The sequence below is a fragment of the Marmota monax genome, unplaced genomic scaffold, assembly GCF_021218885.2.
Source record: "Marmota monax isolate L192 unplaced genomic scaffold, Marmota_monax_Labrador192_F-V1.1 WCK01_AAM20220418_F8-fsc00012, whole genome shotgun sequence".
NCBI lineage: Eukaryota > Metazoa > Chordata > Mammalia > Rodentia > Sciuridae > Marmota > Marmota monax.
The window spans coordinates 25,831,301-25,851,072 of NW_026695227.1; the positions used below are offsets into that span (position 1 = coordinate 25,831,301).

The 19,772-nt window shown below is 36.0% G+C and overlaps 1 protein-coding gene across 4 annotated transcripts in view; it reads left to right on the forward strand.

Moving 5' to 3' along the window:
- The window catches only part of Tmem117 (transmembrane protein 117), a 469,276-nt gene that overhangs the window by 381,763 nt on the left and 67,741 nt on the right, over window positions 1-19,772 (forward strand). For all 4 annotated transcript variants that reach the window (XM_046436360.2, XM_046436357.2, XM_046436358.2 and 1 more), the window contains one exon: window positions 3,408-3,567. In XM_046436360.2, the coding sequence (XP_046292316.1) occupies window positions 3,408-3,567 (160 nt within the window). The remainder of the gene's footprint in view (window positions 1-3,407; window positions 3,568-19,772) is intronic.

Genomic DNA, 19,772 nt, shown 5'->3' on the forward strand with positions numbered 1-19,772 from the left:
CTCCCATCTTCTCTCTCTACCCCATCTACTGTAATTCATTTCTCTCCTTGTTTTTTTTCCCATTCCCCTCACAACCTTTTATATGTAATTTTGTATAACAATGAGGGTCTCCTTCCATTTCCATGCAATTTCCCTTTTCTCTCCCTTTCCCTCCCACCTCATGTCTCTGTTTAATGTTAATCTTTTCCTCCTGCTCTTCCTCCCTGCTCTGTTCTTATTTAGGTTCTTTACCCATTTTCTAATTGGGTTAGTTAACTTTTGTCATTGAGTTACTTACATATTTTGGGTATTCAGTTTGCAAATATTATCTCCCATTTCACAGATTGCTTTATCGTTTGTTTAATGTTTTCTTTGATGTGCAATTTTTTTTTTCATTTTATGTAATCTTATTGATTTGTTTTTGCTTTTATGGCTTGAGCTTTTGGAGTCATAGCCAAAAAAAATCATTGTCAAAACCAAGCAAGGAGCTTTTTCTCTGGTTTTTTTTTTTTTTTTTTTTTTTTTAGTAGTCTTATGGTTTCAGCCTTACATTTGACTTTTTAATACTTTTTTTTTAATGGGGTGAGCATAGTATTCAATTTTTCTTTTGCATGTTGTTTTCTGTTTTTTTCCAGTGCCACTTGGTGAGGGACTATCCTTTCCCCACTGTGCCTTCTTGTAAACTTGTCAAAGATTAATTGACTAAATATATGTGAGTTTATTTCTGTGCACTCTAGTTTTTTGAATTGGCCTTCTTACCCATTTCTATGCCTTTTTTATTGCTATAGCTTTGTGATATAATTGGAAATCAATGTCTTCAGTCTTATTTTTCAATATTCTTTTGACTATTCAGGATCTTCTTTTATGACTTATGTGAATTTTAGGAATGTTTTTCTATTTCTGTGAAAAATGTCATTGTAATATTTATAGGGATTGAAATGAATATATAGATCAATTTGAGTTGTAATATTTTAATAATATTAATTCTTCAGTCTACTAACACAGATATCCATTCATTTATTTCTATCACCTTTAATTTTTCCATCAATGTCTTTCAGTTTTAGATCTTTTACTTCTGCAGTTAACCCTGTTCTTAAGTATATTTGCTCTTTTTGATTCATTAGTAATTGTAATTAGTTTTTTGATTTAATTATCAGATAGTTTGTTCTTAGTTTTTAGAAACACAAATGATTTTTATGTTGATTTTAAATCCTCCACTTTCATTCAGTTTTATTAGTTCTAGCAGTATTTGTGTGTGTGTGTGTGCGCGCTTGTAGTTTTCAGGATTTCTATTTATGACATTGTGTCATCTGCAAACAGATAATGTCTTCCTTTCTGACTTGTATGGCTCTTATTCCTTTTTCCTACTTAATTCCTTTGGCCAGGACTTAAAGTACTATGTTGAATAGAAGTGATGACCAGGTAGTGCTGGGTACTAGGAAGGTGAGGAGGGGTCCTGTGAAGGAGGCCAGGAGGCAAAGAAGAGGAAACTTCATGGAATTGGGACCCTCCCTACTTACCAGCCAATATAACCAGTGCATTCTGAAAGAGTATATATATCCATGGCATCTTTGGAATAAATATGTTTGAAAAGCCAAGGGTGACAATAAAATACCATTATTATGAAAAGGAGCTTTGGAGAATATTCCATATTTATCTATTCTTCGTGGTGGTTGTTCTTATAGTCCTTGTTGACAAAATAGAAGGAAGAGAAGGAAGAAAGGAAGAAGAATAGGAGGGGTAGAGAGACAAGGAGGAGGAGGAGGAGGATCGTTAATTTCATTCAGATCACTTAAAGTTTCTCAAATTCAAAAACCAAAAACAAATTGCCTTAACCTTGCCAAAAAAACTTATTAAAATCCCACTATTCATATATATGAATTTATGATATTTGTAATTTCTGTTAAATTATAATAATTTTTAAGGTTTTCTCCTAAGCTTATTTAATCTGTTTGAATTTCTGTGATCAAAATTATTCTAAACAGTAGGAGGAGACAATCTTGGTTTTTCTACTTTGGAAATCATGAGTCAAAGTCTTTTAAAATGTATCTTTTCCATTCACAGAGAGGAAAAACATCTAGGAAGGTTTCATTGTGTCTATTATATCAAAATATAACTTACTTCAAATAGGGAGCTGTGAAAAGGAAACCCATAACTTTTAGTTTAGAAATGTATATCCTTTATAATTAAAATAGAGACTTAAGGGAAGATTTGTATTCTTTGTGGGGTGTCATTTATTATAAGACGTTAGAGGTCAAATGTAGTCATTAATTGCCTCTTGTAAGGTTTTATTTCACAACCATATTTTTTCTCCTTTTTCAAATATTTATTTTTTTTAGTTGTAGTTGGACACAATACCTTTATTTCACTTTTTTATTTTTGTGTGGTGCTGAGGATCGAACCCAGGGTCTCGCACGTGTGAGGCAAGCACTCTACCGCTGAGCCAAAACCCCAGCCCTTTTCTTCTTTTTCTTTATTGGCTTTTTTTCTTTCTTTTACTTAATGCTTTCTGGTTGAATTTATTTCAAAATAATTAATTTTTTTTCCTTTTTAAATTTCAGTACAAAATGCAGATACCAATATATCCCTGGAAGCAGAAACTTCCCTGACTTCTGGACAATTATCTTGCAAATTACATTTCTACCGCCCACATGTCAGATCTATTTTGAATGTTAATAATATTAAAGACTAATGTGTCTAATTTTTTGATTTTATAAAAGTTTTAATTTCAACAAATAGCCATTAAAACCCATCTGTGAATGATAATGCACATTGATGTGTAAGAGAAAATCTCAGTCTCCTACATCTTATAACAAGGAGCAGATAATACAGCGAGGGAGGTCATTAGGCCACAGCCTTCTATTTTATGTACCTTATCAGGAGAAGAAGCTATAGCACTATCCTTTGGAAGTGGTTCCTCTAATGAGCTCATCATGACTGATGATGGTCATGAAGCTGGTCAAACTGTTCCTCTTTCCTATGAGAGGATAATGGAATCCAAGGCCTTCGTTAGCCTTTCACTAACTGCTGTGAGCTTTTCACAAACACACCCACTGCCTTAGTTCAACAATGTACGTGGACTGAGAGCTAACACACCAATGTTCTCTTTGGGATACTTACAGCATTAGCCAAAGTCATTTGTAATATTTTTGTTGTCAATTATTTGTTTCCTGATCATTTTCTTAATATTCTTGACAGAAAATCTTGGAAGAGATGTTATAACTTTTTCTAATTGCTTTTGAAAGAAAGCACTTATTTCTTTTTTTATCTTTTGGTGAATACCAATATATCCCTGGAAGCAGAAACTTATTTCTTTTTTTATCTTTTCAGGGTAGGTATTTGCTAGACATTTAGTACAGTATGGATAGCATGCAGTCTTTAGCACTATATTATTATGTCTACTGTAATGAGTGTCCTCTGCCTTGCAGGACAGTTCTTTTTACTCTGACTTCTGTGGTCGTACTTGTCATTACAACTGACTGGATCAGCTGGGACAAGCTGAACCGGGGATTTTTGCCCAGTGATGAGGTTTCCAGAGCATTCCTTGCTTCTTTCATCTTGGTCTTTGACCTTCTTATTGTGATGCAGGTAAGTGTCTTTGTGTTTCCCTCCTCTCTCCGAAATTGTTCTATGCTTTGTTCTCCGTATAACAAACACTGTAAGCTGCAGGCTCCATAAAACCAGAGAAGTGCATAGTTTACAGTGCCTATTAATGGGGCTTTCACTGATCATACTTTCAGCAGTTTACTGGGAGGAAAAGCCAAATGGGATTTTATGAGAGGGGCACCCAAAGTTCATTTTATTAACATTGCAAGGTGGGCCTCTAGAAGCCATGTAGCATGGTGACATTTTCTGCCAAGGCTTGAGGTGGGGGACATGGGGAGGGACAAAAATAAAAAAAAAAAAAATACTGTCATTTAGCAAACAGAAAAAAAAGCTACAGAGATGAGGATGATATAAAGCCAGCAAAGCAGGGAAAAGCAATTGTCAAAGCAACTCAGGGTTTTTATAGCAGTTGAAATGGAGTGATGTAAAGATGCTTTTTCTACTATGGAAATTATTACTTTCTTTCAGTGTTCACCAGAGATGATTCCATTTTCATGTAAACAATATTTCTGTCCTGCTTAGCAACAGAATTTTTTTGTACAATAATATCACACTAACCAGCGTGATTTGTGTAATCTTCTGGTGTGAATGTTTGGGGCTTCAGAAATCATGTTTTGAATGGGGCTGAAAGAGATATTAGCTATTTCTTCGTGCCTTATTTTGTTCATTAAATGTCCATCCATTTGCTAGACATTTTCGTATTGCTTTCATAAGGCAATTTTGGTTTTTCCCCTCCTGAGGCATTATAAGTCATCAGAACAAAGGGTCCCATTGCCAAAGGGAAAGGAGACTCTATTGTATTCTGAATTTATGTGAGATTTTGTAGGATAGCAGATTGTTTTTCTTATTTCTAGAGGCAAAGAGGGGCCCTTTTAAGAGCTATTCTGTGTTGTCTCAAAAAAGAACAATAGTTTGGGGTTTTTTTTTGTTTGTTTCTTCATATTGGCATATAATATATCCTAGGCAACAGGTTCACAGTGATTCTTAGAGTATATTATTTTTTGAACGGATGATATTTAAAATACATTGTCGCCTAAAAATTGTTTGAAAACATAAAATTGAATATTCTTGTCTCATCTAGAAATTAACACATTTTTCTTTCCCTTGCTGTGAGGTAGTTTAGCACAGTGAAGCAAACCTTAGACTTAGAGTTGAACAGCATTGGCAGGTTCCAGATTTGTCTCTCACCAGCTGTAGGACATCCTCTGGATAGCTGAAAATTGAATTTATAACCCTTAGGCAACAATGCATCACGCATTACTGTAGAAAGGCCATTTTTATCTTCTTCCACTTCATAATATATGTCCTAATGTTAAATGTCCTCTTTGGTTAAATGGCCTACAGGTACCTCTCTGAATCCATCTTAAAGTCAAAAGTCTTAAGTAACCAAGTAGACCACTGTCTCCTTGAATTTGCTCCATTTGCTGCATTTACATATGCAAGAACACACATTCTCTTATTGCCCACTACCATGTTCTGCTTTCTATCCTATTTATGTACGTTTTAAGTGTTCTTCCAAATAAGATCATTAAAGCTAGGGACATCAAGTAGAAAAATATAACATTAAAATTTACAGATATTATAGATTCACTCAAACAGTACTTAATAAAGACAGATGGAAGAAAAGAAGGATCGCCAGGATTTATTCATGCAGAGTCAGCGAGACTGGAAAGGGAAAGTCATTCTAGATGAAAGAACGGCATAAAATGCCAAGGAGTCAGTAAATGCTCAAGTGTTCAGAGAGTAGCCCGAGACCAATTGACTGAAGATGAAGAGTTCATGCTGAGGAATATATCAGTTTGGACCACTTTGGCTGCAAGTAACAATAACCCTGCCAAGGCAGCTTAATAAAGGGAGAACGTATTTCTGCATTATAGGGACATCCTACACATTTCAAGTGAATGGTTGCAGCTGCCCGTAGAGACACTTGAAATCAGAGACTGAAGTAAAACAAGTCCTAGCCTTTATTTTCCATCTCTTGTCTTTGATTCTCACTTCTGTTTTTACTTTTTCCACCCACTGGAAAGCAGCTCTTTCCATTTTCCAGTTCACGTGAAAGAAAAGGGCTACAACCAACAGCTCAGTGGGCAGCCGCTCTACTTGTCAGGCCCAATTCCAGATTCCCATGCAGCAATTGCAGAGTTTGTCCTGCACCTGTCCCTGTCTGATTAGGTCAGTGTGGGAGGCTGTGGAGATGGGGCAGACCAAAGAAAAGGGGGAGAAACTAAGTCTCAAAATCAAGTTAATAGGTGTGAAATATAAAGAAGAGTTGGGAAGGAACCCCCCAAAAATACTCAACTGCTTTGCTTTCTCGCCCAATACCAAGTCAGCAAGTCAGGCCTAATCATTTATCTTTTCATGTCTTTTTGTTCCAATCCTTTCTTCTCTCTTTTTTTTTTTTTTGGCCACTATTCCAGTCCTGACTGTTCTTTATATGATTATAAAATAGGTGATGGAAACTTTTGCTTCCTGATGACCCCATCTACCCTCTTTGCCTTATACAGCTTGCCCTCATTACCCTCGATTCAGAAATGTCATATTGTACATATCACCAGCCTCAGATACTGTCAGTGACTCCTCAGGGACCAATAATAAAGTCTGGACCCTCCAGTGTCTTCCAGGGTGTAACCCTAGCTCTGTTTCCTCCTGGGTCTCCAGGGCTCCCACTCTTCCCAGACAAGGGGCTTGCTTCTTTGCTCTTGAGCACAGCACACTTATTCCCAGGATGTCTGGGAGCCTCTCTTTCCTCACTAGACTGTGTCTGTCCTACTCTACTTATCCAGGTCTCATCATTCACTCCCCCTTCACTGAAGTCAGGGGATTACTTCCTCTTTCAAACTTCCACAGCACCTTTTACCTGCACTGCAAGCCAACACTCCACTTTTTTCTTATTATTCTTTGTGTCTCTGGAGTTTTGCTAGCACAATGCCTTACAAAAACAGAGTAGACCTGGAGTAATAAATGCTTAAGGAGGATGAAGAAGTGAAAGTCCAGCATGAGTCTCCTGCCACTGCCATATGTTCCCCTTTGACAGCATCATGTAGAAGCTCTGGGACCTGGCTCAGGTGGTAAAGGAGTTCAATAAAGAAAACACAGCTCCTAAAGACATATGTCTTCAAGACATTAGAAAATATATAATACAAATGGTCTAACAAGTCCTTAGCCAACTAAATTATGATCCAATTCATCTCATATTCACATATTTAAGATAAAATAAAAATAGAGAAGTAGTAAAATTAATGGAAACGGAAGGAGCAGTTTCATTAAAAGGCCTATCTTCATTAGAATTATTTAGGGATTTAAAAGCAGTTGACCAAGGCTTTTCTAATTGTAGGAAAATTCCACTTATTTGATAGAAAGGTACTTTAATGTTTGATTATTAAAAAAAAAGAAACCATTAACTTTTTTTCTGATGCCAGGAAAGAACCCAGGGTCTTAAACATGCTAAGTAGATTGTATACCACTAAACCCAAAGAATTTGATATTATTTCCATAAAGATTTCTACTTTTAACAAAATTAGTGGTCCAATTATTAATACTTCTAGAGAAAGTGCAATCATTTTATAGGTGTTCATGAGATAGGAATTTGCTGCATTTATTATTAAAACCATTTGTTGTTGCACATTTATTTCTCTTCTGTTTTAGTAAAGTCATCACAACTAAGACATAAGTGGATGCCTGCAAAATGTAACATGATTTATACAAAATAATATGCTACAGAACACAAGAAGTAAATTTTCTAAAGAAAAGATCTTTCTGGGAAAAATTTCATCTCAAGTTCTATGTAGTGTTTGTTATTATGACATTTGTTATTATACTTCCATTTATTTCATTGCATAAGTATTCGATTTGTAATATGTTCCACCCACCTATTTTCCCTGCTAGGTTAAGGAAAAGATATAGCTAAGACATATTGGAGCTAAAAATGAGTGTTGTGGAATGAGTAAAGAAAATATCAGAGGTGTTTATAAAAGGCAGATCAATGCAGACAAGAGTAGAAGGGGAAAACTTCAAGGAAGAGATGAGACCTGAAGGGCAGCCTGACTGTGAGAACACCTAACAAGAAGCAAGTATATTGTTCTTCCAGTCAGATGTGATAGCAGGATTATCACATTACTCAGTTTTGTTACATAAAGTTCAGAAAACATTTATTGTTCATTCCTAGTGTACTGCAGGTGCTGAGGACAGAGAATGGAGTGAAAGACATTCAAAGATCACTAAGACTACAAGAGTTTGTAGTTGCACGGAAATTGTAATTTAATAGAAGAATTAAGAGTGGAAAGGTAGAGAAATTTTAGGAAGATATTTTTATATAGAAGAATTCTTCAGGTAGAAAGGGAACATCTATACTCTTGCCACTTTCAAAATCCACCTCTCTCACTATCTCAGGAACTAGCATATCTGGTATGAATGAGGGCCCGCATAAAGGAAGTTTTTCTTCATAAGAAAAAGAATATTCTGTGTTCTTTTTACTAGACAGGAAAAGACAGGGAGACAGTAGAAGAGCAGGAGGAGAAAGAGGGGTATAGGTAGAGAGATGTGAGGAACCAGAAAGAAGGTAAGTGGAGGAATCCATACAATTCTTCAGTGTGTGTGGATGGGCTCAGGGGCAGGATTAGGCAGTGGTGATGACTGTGGAGACTGATGGAGCTATGTCCATTTCTCATGGACACTTTACATAACTGGACACTAGGGAATTGGTGTTAGAGAAAATTAAAATCCATTCAGTTTCATACATGGACCAATGTGATCGAGCACTGAGATAATAACTGCATACCAAGTGTTCAGAAGGCCAAGGAAGCCATGACAAAATAAATTTCTATGAATGTATTGGTAAGTATGAAAAGGTTTTGCACTTCTACTTCTTTGCAATTAGTCCCAAGCCAATTATGAAGTTATCTAACTGCCACCTGGATTTTAAAGCATGGTGGTTAAGTATACAGGGTCTGGAATCAGACATCTATGGCTCAAATTCTGCCTCTGCCTTTGACTAGCTGTGTGACTTTGAGATTGGGTATTTAATTAATCTGGGCTAATACTAGTGTTGACTTCATATAGTTTGTTATGGCTCAGAATTGCATACAGCTGTGGCTGGCACATAGTAAGTACTAAAAAATATTAACTGTACTCAACAATGAGTGAGAATGCTAATAAAGTTATACGTGAGTTCTAATACTAAGTTTGTAGTAGACTGAAGCCACATCACATTTCAAAGGGCTTGAAAAGCTCCGAAAAGCATTTGGACTTTATTCTAAGGATAATGATGAGCCAATTAAAGTTCTAAGCAACAAGTTCTAGAAACTAAATGTTACTGAAGCCACATCACTGAAGGCCTTGAAAAGCTCCGAAGCATTTGGACTTTATGGATAATGATGAGCCAATTAGAGTTTTAAGCAACAAGTTCTAGAAACTAAATGTTATTTTAAAAATTTTCCTTTAAAGGTTGAAGAATGATTTGGAAAGAAGTACTAAAAGAAGGAAGTTAAGTTTGCATGGTAGTGTGGCATTTTATAAATGGAGTGTTAGGGGACTTAATAGGGTTGTGGAAATAGAAATGAACACAGAAATGTATTATTTGAAAATGAAAATAACAGGGATTGTTTATGCATATGTTGAAATGAAAGGAAAGCTACTCAATATAATTATTATGGCATCATTAGCTGTGATTGTTCACCCTGCCATTTTGTGAGCTCTTTCAAGTAGGAATCACATATTACTCTTATATACTCATCTTCTTTATAGCTTCTTACAGGATTTCTGTAATACTATAGATATTTTTAAATGTTGTTAGCAAATAACTACTACAAGATTTCAAGCAATAAATTGAAATAATGGTGGAACTTTTGACTAAAGCTCAAAAATGAGACAAAATATGTGGTTTGAAGAAAAATGTCAGGAGTTTTGAATTAGGCTTATGGAGCTGCAGGAAGGGCCAGATGTCCCAGTCTGGAAATAATAGAGACAGAAAGAGGAGATGTTGGTGACAGTATACAGAGTTTCAGTTAGAAGGAGTAAGATTTTGTGATCTATTGCATGACATGATGACTATAGTAAATAATAATTTATTACATATTCCAAATTGCTTAAAAGCTAGATTTTAAATGTTATTATCCTAAACAAATGCTAAGTATGTGAGGTTATGGATATGTTAATGCGTTCCACAATTTATACATTTATCATAACATCACTCTATATATCATAAGCATACACAATTACTATGTCAATTAAAACGGAAACAAAATGTTTTTAAAAGAGACACAAAAAAGCAGAAGAAAATTGGAAAGTAGATGATAGGCCTAGCAGAAATCTTTCTAAATACATAGATATAAATATTTGTACACATATGCGTATATATACATATGCATGGATATGTGTGTGTCTGTATATAATATCTTAGAATTATGTGCGTCAAGGTGATGAGAGAAGCTTTGTAGAAGAGAGACTATTTGTTCATTAAGTCCCAAGTTTTCATTTTTGCAAATACTTCGATGACATGGGTGCATTATAATAGGTTGGAAATCATATGCATAATCTACAGCTATGTATCATTTATAATAAATGAGAATAAAATAGACACAGTCTTATAAATAGGACACTGGGACAATATAAAATATTTGGCACATGTATTTACTGTCCTATAATTAGGACATTGGACACACATTACATAATATACAAAGAAGTAACTTTCATTACCTATTCAATAACTATTTTTGCTGGAAAGTAGCAAAACATTTCAAACAAAGGGTTACATTACGTTTTTTACAATATGGTGTCATTTTCCTATGAAATATCTTATTTTGGCATTTTTGCAATTTGAAAATAATATGGCCTCTCCTGTCAAATCATGCATCATCTTGGGTGTGATACACTTTCTTCCCCATGATGGCTTCCCATGGCATTGTTGTAGGTATGCTGAGCAGATGTCTCTTCTGAAATCCAACAAATTTAAAATATCTTTGTTCACAAATTTGTGAAAAATCCATGCATTTATGATAAACATATCAATTATTAAAATAAACACAAGCCAGTGTCATTTTTCACTTCTAGTAGAAGTGGAATATTCGGAAATCAACCCATTGTGTCTGTCCACACCACCATTGAAACTGTCGCAGGTGCCACTGACTGCTTTTGGTGAGGCACACTGGCTCTACTCTCCTTTTTCCATTATTGAACTTTGACAAATGATCTACTGTGTTTGTTCCCAAAATGACACATTTATATCTAACCAATTTACAAAGAAAATTTCATAATTTGTGTCAAATACATAATTGTATGATCCTCTTACTTGTTTTTTCATCGGTGTTTTGGCTTTAGAGGACTGTAGTTTAGTCTGTTTTCCCTCATGGTGCCTGTAGGTTGGAATCCAATATTTCAAAGCTATACCAACAAATCATAACCAATGAATAGATTGTCAAAAAAAAGAGTGATTGTGGATTCTCTGCCACTTCAAGCTTTTGTAGAATATCTTATTCCCAAGGAAGAAAATAAAAATAGATTTTGAGCAGATGACTAGAAACATCCACCTGTGCATCCATTGTACTTTTGGTTTATCTTTATTACAGCATTAGGCATAAAATGTTGCTTACTTATATATGTGACTTGCTATGAGACTATTTCTCAGGAACAGTATATGAGTCAAGGCCTCAGAAGAAAAAGAATGGCATTCAAAAGTGTTCTTTGAAGGCAGTGCAAAAATGAAACTGTTTATGAAGATATAGACAGGATTATAGAAACTAACCGGATAGAGAGAATCACCCAGAGATTGCCAACAGATGGGGCAGTTGTTATCCAGTTTATTATATTATTTCCTGCTAGCAAAGCCAGTGAGTGCTGAAGCAGCAGAAGTTGCGGCTCTGGGTAAAGGTTCACCCTCAGCCATTTTACAGCATGTGACACAGGATCATGAGGACCCCGACCTCCTCTTGTCTCATTTTGGGCAGTGTCTTCTATTGGCAAGTCCAACAGGAAATCAGAGGGAAAATAACCTTGTTGACATGGTCCTTAGAGGTCAGCCTCCTAGAACTCAAGGGAGGGTAGAGAGGGACAAAGATGAATTTTGGTATATAAAAAAGAGAATAACGGGGGCAGGTGGGCATCATTTCTGCAGCCCAGAACATCCAGACAAGCACATCGCCCATTACTATGCAGTATACATTGTCCCTGTGTCCTATTTATAGGACAGCTATTTTTCACCAATGATAATTTGAAATATAGTACATTCCTTGAAGTAAAATGACAACCCAGTTCTAGGAAATACTTTAATGAATGCATTTCTTATATTAAATATCAGTTATGAATGTTATATTTTGTTCAGCTGAACATTTAATAGAAGTAACTTTTGCAGTAAAGTGTATGCCATTTTCATAATGAATTTAAAAAATACTTTTGAATGCCCTAATACCTATTACTTTTCTCAAAAGAATAGACCTCTAAAAGCACACTAATTGCTTCAAAGCTATCGTAAGTGATCCATTTGTGGCTAAAATTTTTTATAGGTGTTCTACATCTGGATGATGGGACATAATGGGTTAAAAAGAAAAAGGCTGACAGGGCGAGAGCTGGTAAATCTCCATGCTGTTGACACATCTTTTTGATACTTCTCTGTCTTATGTGCCTGTCTGTTGCTTGTGTACCTAGGTTCTTGCTGTAACTTGTGAGCCCCTCAAGGAGAGGAAATATTTTACCAGTAGTTTATTTCCACAGCAAGCTCATGTTTGGTGAATTACAGTTTTACAATAACTATCTTGCCAAAGGAAAGAATAAACAAAGGAATGAAAATACCATTATTTCAGGAAAGCCAAAGAACATGTGTTTTTTTTTTTCCCAAAAGGTACAAGGTTTTACTAACAGCAGAAAAATGAACCATCAATAATACTAGGTCATTTCTACTGAAGTATGACCTTATAATAATTAAGTATCCAAATAAAATCTGAATAACTTGCTCAGCTAAGTGTTAGAAAGGACTCTGGTCTGATCTAAAAGCACTTAGAGAGAAGTGATATTTCCAAAAGCAGTTCTTAATGCACTGAAATATAATTATGAAAATTGAATTCTACAAACATTTCACGGTATAACAGATTTAAAGTGTGCTTGTTTTGTTTCATACATAGTTTTGCAAAGTAGGTTGACTAGTTAAAAAATAGACATTGAGGCTCTTGTAGACTTCATTTTAAAACCCCATTGACCTGACTTTAGTAGGACACTTCTTTTGAAGTCACAGTAGTACAAACTGGATTCAATCATTTCAGAATGTAGGGCAGAGTGACAAGCAGAAACCTATTTTAATTAAATAGCCTTGGTGTTTTGACAAGTTGGAATATATTTTCAGGCTACGTTATTCCAACTGGTTTTGTTTACAGGATACTTAGAAGGAAAGGTCTGTTTAAATGGCTGTCCCTGAGATTTAATGTGTTCTTGAGTTTAGGAATATTTTATATAATTTCTCCAAAGTATTTTGAACTGCTCTTTGTATTTGTTTTACATATTCACTTTTCTTACTCTAGGGTTATGCTCCTACTTGAAAACCCAATAATGGTGATTTCTGTTACAGGTCCCAAGTGATAACACATGGTAAATAGCTTATAATTTAAGCACTACCTGAATCAATAATAAATGTCCACTCTCTTCATGGTAGATGCCTGAAAGATTAAATCTCAGCTTTATTTGCTAACACAATTTTGCTCTTCCCATATCACTGCTAGTTCAGTGGCGATATAGATAGTTCAAGGAGAATGAGAAAGGGAGATCTCATTATATTGATTTGCAATTGTTCTCCAGATAGTAGACAGAATTACCAAAGTGGGTTGTGTCTAGGCAGCATGAAGGAATCCAGCAAGTGGACAGTCTGCATGAGGTGCCTAGTGGGATGTCTTGACAGGTGACTCATGGTAAAAAGGGCATTTTGGATAAGGTAAGATGGAAGTATTGGGATTATCAGGCAAAAATTTTTAGGATCTAATCATGAATACTGGAGTACAAACACATTCACTTGAAAATGAAACCTAGAGTCTGCTTGGCATATAATGTAGATCACAGTTTTCAAAGAGGCATGAAGTTCTGTGAGGGATTATTGTGAACAGGAAAGATTACGTGAGTCTTTATGTATAATGTGGGAAGAATATAGCTTGAAGGAATTATAAGATTTGGTTAAGTAAGTGGAAAATAGAGACATTCAAGTTTTATTCCAATTTCAAGTAAAATTCTTCAGTCCCTAATGTATTTTATTAAAAGAAAACTAGGACACAATTTAAAAACTAGAAAGATATAAATTCTATGCTACTCCACATAGGCAGTAGTTTATACAAAGCTACATTGAGACAATGAGATATAACTCTTTAAAATTAGTATTTCTCTAGGAGATCTCTCTCTCTCTCTCTCTCTCTCTCTCTCTCTCTCTCTCTCTCTCTCTCTCTCTCCACCCTCCCCCCAGTTAATGTCTAGACATCACCCTGAAAAAATATCTCAGTCCTCACCCTCACTTCCATCTTTGTAAATGATGTGTGGTTGGCCCTGGAAGTCTCTTTAGCAGTTGCCAATTGTCATTATACCATTTGTGCATGATGATAAAAACTACATTGTTGAAGATGTATATATTCAGTCATTGTATCAGGGTGCCAGCCGTTCTGGGGCATGTGGAGGTAAGGGTAGACATAAGCTCTAAATGTGGCAGACAATCATCTCAATGTCCTCTCCATAGATTAGATGGGCCAAGAATCCTCCATAATTCAGAGTATTCTTGTAAAACTCATGCCAAAATAAAAAATGAAAAAGAGCTATTTTTAGACAGACAAGTTCAAAAAATCACAGAGTCATGGTATTTTAAAATAGAAGGAATATTTAGGATCACTTTTTTATGTCCCAATTGTTACAGCTGAACCCGGGGCGGGGGCCGGGGGGGAGGCATTCTGTAACTTGCCAGATGTCATAAAGTCAGTCAGTGGCAGGACCCAATCTGGAACCTGAGCCTCCAAACCAATTTCCCTAACATGTAGTTCCAAAGTCAAGGGCCACTAACTCTGGAGATGGACATGAAAAAGCCTGGGGAAATGTTGTCAAGCAAGAGATTCAGTGTCTAGTTTAGTTACAGGTGTGTCCAATAACAGGAGACCATAACAAGGACCCTTCATAGTATAGACGAGGAACAGCCTACTCAGAAAAACAGAGTGGTGCAATGGAAATGCTACTGGGCTAAAGAGAAGAAAGATGGAAGCCTAGAGGCCGGGAGGAAGAAAAACAAAAGACTAGCACTCACTGTGTGTGGGCACTGTCCTGGATGCTGTTATGGTTTAGATACAAGGTGTCCACCAAAAATATGTGTGTGTGAGAGAGAAAATGCAAGAAAGTTTAGAGGTGAACTGATTGGGTTAGGAGAGCTTTACCCTAATCTGTGAATTAATTCCCTAATAGGAATTAACAAAATGGTGACTGTAGGCAGGCAGACTGTGGCTGGAGGAGGTGACCACTGGGGGCATGCCTTTGGGGTTGACATTTTGTCCATGGTAAGGGGAGCTCTCACTCTCTCTCTGTGCTTCCCAGAGCCATGTTCTGAGCTGCTTTCCTCGGCCACACCTCCATGATGTTCAGCCTCACCTCAGGCCCAGAGCAGTGGAGCCAGCCATCTATGAACTGAGACCTCTGATAATTGTTCATGTCAGGTCTTTTGGTCATATCAGCAAAGAAATCAGACTAAAACAGATGCACTTTGTTAATCTTCTAAAACCTGCACAAATAATATTATTATCCTATTATTACTATTTAGTCTTACTAGTATATATTATTAAGTAGATAATCTATATATTATTACCTATATAATTTTACAAATGAGAATATTCCAAGGCAAATAGTGTTTGGATGCAGCAGAATGAGGGTTTCAAAAACGTATTTCTATGACTCCAAAGCCCAGACAATTTTCATAGTTCATTATAGTGTTGGGCATATCAAAAGAAATGATATACACAATGTCCAAAGAAAAGCACTTGACAAGTGACAAGAAGCTTAGTGACTGATAGGGACACTCCTGGCAATAGACTGAAGTGAGGGCTGTATTTCTTAGTGATTGGGTGACCTTGATAAGTCATTTCTTTTCCAAGAAGCCATTTTTTAAATTTTTAGAATGATAGTCTCTCTTGACTCTCATTTTAGGATTCCTGTGGTGATCAAATTCAAAAAGCACTTGAGGTCTAACATTTTTGTGTAACAAAAACACATAAGCTATATAAAAGAAAATTTAATTTAAAAAAAAAGATTCAGAGGTCTGGGGTGTCTCTGTGGAAGAGCACTTGCCTAACGTGCATGAGGTCCTGAGTTCAACCCCCAGCACTTCACTAACAATAAATTAATAAATAAATGTTTAGACTTTTTCTTTGAATTACAATTGATCATTCAGACTTCCTTTGATTCCAGCTAAGGAGGATTATGTGACAGTACATAAGGAAGCTGGAGTCTGAGAAGCCATAACCATAGCACTGCAAATGGAGGTGTACACTGTGGGAGTGATTCTCTTACTTAATCATATCATCACCAGAATCTTTATGACGTTATGAGTTGTGTGGTTAGCCAATCTCCAGAAGTTTCTTGTTTAGTAAGTGTGCAGTGGCAAATGGAAATCTTCATTTACATCCTTACATATAATTCTTGTTACCATAGTCACCTACATTAGAATCACTTGGTTGCTGCTTAAAAATGCAAATTCTTGGGTCTTCCTCTTTCATCTAGTGGACTCAGATTCACTAGGGTATTTGGTTGGAAATATTAGTTTTTAATTAGCTCAACTGTAATTTTTCTGAAACTCACTGTTCTTAGGTAATACGTTATTGCTTGTTGTTGCTTGGATTCAGATGGCTGTACATGATAGAACCCCAAGAAAATTCTAAAGTGCCAGATGGCTCTCTGAATTTATTGTACTTGATGGAGTATGGAGAAATTCTCAATACTTTGTATTTTATTCTAAAACTGCATTGCTCCTGTGGTACCTATTATGAAAAGCTGAAGAAATAAAACTAAATACTACTTGCTTTTTTCTCTAATTTTGATGAAAGTTCACTTCATAAATATCCCTTTGCTAAAATGGTATTCATGTCTGAGATGCTTAGCATTCATTTAATCTTTGTTTGATTTTAATAGCTGAGTATATTTATTTGGCAAGTTGAAGAAAATCTAAAGTACAGAAATAGCATGAAACCAAAAGGTGTATTTTTCAATTATTTAAAACAAACTTAATATGCAAAAACATATGTCTAGGAAAAAATAAAAATAATTGTTTACAAGCTCTTCTATTCCTTCCTGGCCCTTCTAAAGAGGGAAAATACCAAGGAAGACCCCTTGTTTTAATGAATAAGGAGGTGGGCATGGATTCAAAATGGAAAAACATGGGGACCTAAGTGGGTATTTTGTGTATGAAATAAGATTTTAGAGTTAAATATTGGAAGTTTAGGGAAAGAGACAGGGAAGACCTGAAGATAACAGCTGCCATAGGTAATAGAGCTTGGGAAATAGAGGATTCTTAGGAATGTTCCCTCTGTCACATGCAATGTTGCATTATATATCCAGCATCTCTTTAAAATTGTAGAAAAAAGGTTGGGATTATAGCTCAGTGGAGGAGTACTTACCTAGCACGTGTAAGACACTGGGTTTGATCCTCAGTACCCCATGTAAATAAACAAAATAAAGTACACTGACAACTAAAAAATATTTTAAAAAAAAGGTTTTAGAAAAAGAACATGTATATTTTCTAATTCTTTTGGCATTTTTCCCCTGCAGCCCTCATCCTCCTGTTTAGATTCAAGACTGACTTTCTAGAAAAGATTGAGGGAGAGGCAATGTCATGGATGTCAAGGTACATTCTGATTACACAAAAAGGAAAATTAGTGGGTTCTACACTAAAGAGTTAAGTGTGGAAACCAGGTCTGGTGGTTACATTTTCTTTTACCATTAGCTTTTAATTCAATATTTGAAATATTTTCCTCTTTTTTTTTTCAATGAAACTACCTCTTTTTTTTCCCCTCAAAGTCAAACCATATATCTCTTTCTTTTCAGTCCATTTTGTCCGACCCCCTTCCTCTACCTCTCTCTTGGGTATCTATATCCTTTGAAGTTCTGTCCTGGGTTTTCTTATCTTCTCATCCCAGACTTTTTATAAGGCAGCTCTGTCACTTAGGCTTCAAATTCTGTCCGTAGGCTTGTCTTTTCAACTGTTTCTCAACTCCAAATGTCTCTGCTTAGTTTCAGACCTGGATACCTATCTGCCAAACTGCATTATCCACCTAGAGGTTTCATGGATGTGTCTGGTACATTATGCCTAAAACAAACCTACCATTAATTATTCCAGCTGTTATCTACCCACTCAAGTAAAAAATCTTGGAAATAGTGAAGATTTCCCTTTATCACTTATATTGTATTCAATTATCATGTCTAGATGTTCTTCCAGTTAAATACCTTTCAAATCTGTTTCTCCCTTAGACTCATCATCTATGCTTTAGTTCATTTACCATGACTTTCAATTTTATTAGTACAATAGTCTCTTATTTTGTCTTACACCATTTCCCCAAAGTAATCTTTTTAGTGTAAAAATTTGATTCTCCAAATTTTTTCATGCCACACAAGCATCTTCTCATCTAGCACATCTTGGCTGCTAGCTTTATCTTTGGATCACCATCACCACCTCCTCTATCCTAATGTGAATCCTCATCTTTACAATGATGAAACACCTGCTGGTTACCTAAGCAACAATGCCATTCTTGTGATACAGCCTTTTGCATATGCAAAGGAAGGACCTCTCCTCAACATGCATGCTTGGCTCATCACACATGACTCCCAGGTACCCCTCCTCCCTCATCTGAAATGCTAACCTCTCCAAGGAGTCTTGCCTACCTCTCTCAGATAAGCTTCAGTGCCCTTTCTTGTATGTCCACGGCAGTGTTTAGATATTTTAGTAATAATCATTCCACTGTTGCATTGAATTTCTTTGCTTGCATGTCAATACTTATCTTACTAAAAAGTCATGAGAATTATATGGAATAGGTCAGGTCAAATACAGAGAATGTTCAACAGATGTTGGTTAAACAGACCAGTACCTAAACCAGTACCTGACAGGTCACTGGGACTTACTACTCACATTTTAAACGAAAGCTTTTAGAGTATAGTCAATGGGGAAACTTTTATATTTTTAAATTTTTACAATTTGAACAGTGCACTTGAATGAGCTACTTTCTTATGAATTTTCTATGTAAGATTTGTTTTTTGAATTGACCAGAAACTGGAATGTTTTCTTTTATAGAGCTTATTTAAGTTCCCATTGATGATACACAATTTCTGTATTAAATGTGATACAGGCTCTAGAAGTACTTAGGATCTCATCAGTTTTCTTCTTATTTTGCAAAGCACAACCATCATAAACTCAGAGTAGGGTCTTTGCTTTGACTCTGATCTTTGCCTTTTCCCTGAGCCCAGATTTTGTTCAGCTTAAAGTCTTAATTGAAATTAGTATCCTCCATTAATTCCAATAATGTACCTCTTATAGACAGCTTTAAACAATTCTAAAAATATGACAAAATTAGAGACTGTTATTGCTCCTCCCTATGTTATGAAGCAGGCTGGAAACTCTGAATTCAATGTTATCAGGAAGAGATTCTGAGCATGACAGACCCTGTTATTTATTTTTTTCTGAATCCCTGGAATGGGAAAATAAGGAAGAATAGTAAGACTAAACCTGGACTCATTGTCACTACCTACTGAAATTTGACCTGGTGATTCCCACCCAGAATTACTACCTTGAGATTGGAGCAATAGGAAATTGCAATCACAGACTTTCACATTAGGAATAAAAACTTCTATTAGGATGGGTAAAAAAATAAAAATAAAACCTTCATGCTGCAGTCTGGCTGGGCACAAATCATGAGCCACTGAAGCAGGAACAAACTTTATTTTTGAACTGCAGGAAAACACTTCACACAGCTCCCGGGGAATCCTCCCGAATGCCACGCGGCTCGTCCAGGAACCCCCAGCCGGAAAAATCTCTCCCGGAAATCCCTCCTCCTGCACTTCTCCAACCAATGGGAACTCTCGGGGAATCCCCGGAAATCCCCACTAGAACTCCAAAATAGTGAGAGAACTCAAAAGTAGCGGCAGAGGCGGATAGTAATGCCTTGCCTGTCAATCAATACTGTTGGCAAAATGCCAGGGGCCATACA